The 4,128-nt window shown below is 38.5% G+C and overlaps 1 protein-coding gene across 1 annotated transcript; it reads right to left on the reverse strand.

The window, feature by feature from the left end:
• Positions 1-327: 327 nt before the first annotated feature.
• LOC104610516 (bax inhibitor 1) lies at positions 328-3,263 on the reverse strand. Its single transcript, XM_010277171.3, has 6 exons — positions 2,909-3,263; positions 2,258-2,401; positions 2,047-2,138; positions 1,065-1,251; positions 804-959; positions 328-685 (listed from the first exon to the last, which is right to left on the reverse strand). The coding sequence occupies exons 1-6, from the start codon at positions 3,023-3,025 to the stop codon at positions 632-634; spliced, it is 750 nt and encodes a 249-aa protein (XP_010275473.1). The 5' UTR covers positions 3,026-3,263; the 3' UTR covers positions 328-631.
• Positions 3,264-4,128: the final 865 nt, after the last annotated feature.

Raw genomic sequence — 4,128 nt, forward strand, 5'->3', positions numbered from 1 at the left:
TGCATAAGCAATTGTTCTTATATGAGTTGAAGTTTTATTCCCAACTTACCTGAGAATTTCAAACTTACTAATCAATGTGACAGGCAAAGCTACTTTTGGCAAAAATGTTGTTTAGCAAGATCTAAACTTTGGAAATCTCATTGCCATAACGATTTAAGGCAAAAGAAGTGACCATGAGCACCCTTTTAATTCATTATTAGCTCGAAAGTCGAAAATAAGCCACCCTTGACTGGAAAATGGACGAGGGCTGACAGAACTAAATCTTAAAATACCGGCAAATAGAAGTCGACAACTGTACTGGTTAATTAGTTAGATGCCATCCAGAACTTTAAATAAGCATAAACTCTTAGTGAAATTTTCACAGATACTGCAGTTACAAGCATGTATATGAAATTATCAACTACATAGAAATTTATCATCAACTGATTAAAGAGATTAGCACAGACTTTTCAACATCATTTTCATAAGATTTTTGAAATTACCAACTACATACAAATTTATCAACTAATTGAAGCGATTAGAACTGACTTTTCAACATCATTTGCATAAGATTTTTTGAACATTCCAAAACTATGAGCTCGTGTATATATGCAATGTGTTAATAATAAGCTCGCAAGTACTCTGATGAAGATTAATTTCTCCGCTTCCTTTTCTCCTTCTCCTCCCTTTCACCGGCATTTTTCAACTGCAACAAATGGTAATAATCACATCAATATACGAAAATTCATGAAAAGATTGCAACCCATAATACCCAACAAGAGAGAGAGAGAGAGAGTCGTCCATAAATATGAGCTTCAACTCACCATGATTACAAGAACTCTGACAAAAACGGCAACAAAATCGGTGAAGAGAGTCAAGGCGTGTTTTACGTAGTCAAGTTCTCCCAAGTGTGCCCTCTCAATTATCTCCTGGGTGTCCACCACCATGTACCCCAAGAACACCAAAAGCCCAAAATATAACTGCAGATATAATCAACCGGGAACCAAATGCAATTCATATCAGCGTCATTTCATCACATAATCCAAAAGGGGGTGTTGTCTTGGTTAAGAAGCTCATTATCTCACCTCAAACTTGAAAATGGCTGTGGAACCTCCAAAGATGGAGGACGCAAAATGCAACCACAAGAGAATGGACAAGCCAGAAGACAACAAACCTCCCAAGTAAAGGAATTCCCTACGCCTGGCTAACATGGCTGCAGCTGAGAAACATCCAAAGGCCACAGAAGTCCCCACAAATGCGCTAATCAGAATTCTGCAATCAAAATATCTTTATATGGTAAGCACAAGCGATCTGCTAATTGTGATTATAACATTCAAAATCGATAGTCCAATCTTGAAGGGCTACAGATTGTAGTCCAAACAAAACAAATTAAAAGCCAAAGCTTATCTAGAACTTGTAAACTGAACCAATAAGACTATCCCATAGACTCGTACCCAAAGATACCACGGTTAACCTATCTCCCTTTTACATTCAAATTCCTACATCCATCAGTTATTTGCTGCCCCGAATCTCAGAGAGTAAATAACCAAGAAAAGCTAGCCTTGGAATGCAATCCTAGCTCTAGGAGTATATATTCCTTCCTATAATCATTAATAATCTATTTGTTTTCCAAAATTGAATGAGTGAGGTAGACCAAACGAGATGGGGAAGCTCAAGGAAGTAGCAACACATAAGAATAAGATAAAGTCCAGTGTCATGCCCTAAAAGGGCTAACTGATGAAACATCTAAAATTCTCACAGCCATGCTAATCCTCTCACAAACTACAAACACCAATATACACACAGTTCCTAGATACTACGTCCAGTAACCTGATTGAAGAGACCGACTAAATGAGAAATTAGAACACCTCATCTTGTATTTTATTAATTAATTAGACTCCATCCATCTTTATAAAAAGGGTTTGCTACATTGGGTTTCCTGCTAGAAAGTCTGAAGAAAAAAGAAAAAAAAAAAAAGATATGGTAGATACTGTTAAAGAGTTCCAACATTGCACCTAACAGATCCAAGCAAAGGCCAAAATCCATATACCGATGAATGAGATATACCTTTGATCAATGCGGATAACCACATCAATGAGAGGACCCACAGAAGCCCCTTCAAAGAGACCCGCTGCCATCAAGAGACCCACCCTTTTCCTCTGCTCGCCATTAAAGAAAATAAAATCAAATTAAGATGAATAATTAGGCAACGACAACGGCAAAGCAGAAATAGAATGAAGAAACGAAAAATAAAATACAAGATTACAAAGTCAAATACCTCTTCATATAGAGGAGTGGAGAGTAGCCATACGATGCTACCCATACATCCCAGCGTTGTCAGCAAGCCACCAATGTTCCAAAGGAGATGCAAATAAACTCCTATGGCCGAAGCTATCAGCGCGCAACATAACGTAAGATAAACCTGCGAAAAAACGACGAAAATAAGAAAAAATTGATAAACATTCAATGAAAACCCTAAAAAGCAGAGTTTCCACGAACATGAAAAGAATCAAAATTATCTCCTCTCCATGAAAAAAGTAAACAAAACTTGTCTGTGGGAAATATTAATTTCTATAACCACGTCAGGAAGAAAAAGCAAGATACATGAAAATATGCAAAGAAGGACAATAAACTCGTGAAAATAACAAAAAGAAAAAAAAAATAGAGAACTCAATAGCAATCGAACTCATATGGCAATCAGCACAAATGAGTCCACTTCCGAAACTTAAACCAAGACTGGATAAACAAAACTGGAACACCGATAGCAAGAATCCGACTCAAGAAACGATTAGTTTATAGAGATCCATTTCGAAAAATCAATCGAAATCTCCATCAAAATGCGTAGATGAAGAAAAAGAACCCACAGCAAGGAAATGGAAGAACGTGACTAAAATGAAATGGGATTAAAGATTCTCGATGGAAAAATTACCTGTTTCAGATGGTTCTGAACGAGCGGAGAGATTTGCCGGAAATTCTTTAGGGATTCATAGCTCCAGCCACCCCGAGATGTGGACTGAAACGGAGAAAAAGATGAAAAAGCTTCCATTCTTTCGATTACACAGAAATGAGAAAATCAGAAAATAGAAGAAGATGAGAACAGAAACAAAGAAGACTTATCGGGAAGGAGATTTCAAGATGATTTCAGTTGAAAGCGAAATTACGAGGCCAAGATGGAGAGACGAAAGGTAGGTTTTTTATAGGTTCGAGATTGAGTGTGTTTCGCAGCAGTTTCTGGATTTACCGCCAGAGGACTTTGTATTTTTTATTTTATATATCTCAATTACGAAATTATCCTTGCGTACTCATCTTTTTTCTTTATTACGGAGATGTATTCAATTCGAATTTCTTGAAAGTTCGGAGAGCATCGGCATATGAGAAGGAAACGGGGCCCCAGAATGACCAAGGCGCGAATGATGACGACGACGGACCAATAGGATGACGAGTTGACGATTCTGCCGCTGTGTATTGGGTTATGCTTCTTGGCACGTGGCAAGCTCGAGTCTACATCGTGAATCCGCGTTCCGTGGACGTGGGTTCATTGGATGCGTAAACCCTCCAATGAGAAGCGACCACGTCGGTTGGGCGGCAGTAAAGGTAAAGGCCCGTTAATTGAAGTGTCCGGTTGAACCGGACACAAAATATGACAGAAGTTCGAACTCTCTCACTCATCCCTCCCATTTTTTGTTTCTCTCCCACCTAACTCTATCCCACAAGCACGAGCCAATCCACACCGGCGTCAGTCAAATCGAAAGCCACCGACGGAGAGAGAGCTTTGATCTGGCGGTACGTTTTCTGGTCACCGTTCTTCTTTGAAATTATAGCAGATAAGGGTACTTTTGGGCTTTAATATCAATAAAACCAATATTTTTAATAAAATTTAAAAAATATGTTAACTTTTTAAAAATAATATCAAATAACCGCAAAATTACTATTCATCTTCTTCCTCTTGCATATCATTCATCAGCGTTGCTGCTCGCTTGCAACCACCTCTGCCTTTGCCTCTACCTCTGCCCACCTCCGGAGGTGAAGGTGGGCAGAGGCATTGCCGGAGGCGGCAGCAACGCTAATAAACGATCTGCAAGAGGAAGAAGATGAACAGTGTTTTTGCCCTTATTTGATATTATTTTTAAAAGTTAACATATTTTTGAA

This window comes from Nelumbo nucifera, chromosome 1 (assembly GCF_055504915.1).
Source record: "Nelumbo nucifera cultivar China Antique chromosome 1, China Antique-T2T, whole genome shotgun sequence".
Classification (NCBI taxonomy): domain Eukaryota; kingdom Viridiplantae; phylum Streptophyta; class Magnoliopsida; order Proteales; family Nelumbonaceae; genus Nelumbo; species Nelumbo nucifera.

Coding starts and splice junctions, on each gene's coding strand:
- LOC104610516 (XM_010277171.3), bottom strand. CDS start 3,025: ATGGAAGCTTTTTCATCTTTTTCTCCGTTTCAGTCCACATCTCGGGGT. Junction 2,402..2,908: donor TTCAGAACCATCTGAAACAG/GTAATTTTTCCA, acceptor GTTTTTTCGCAG/GTTTATCTTACGTTATGTTG. Junction 2,139..2,257: donor CCACTCCTCTATATGAAGAG/GTATTTGACTTT, acceptor AATGGCGAGCAG/AGGAAAAGGGTGGGTCTCTT.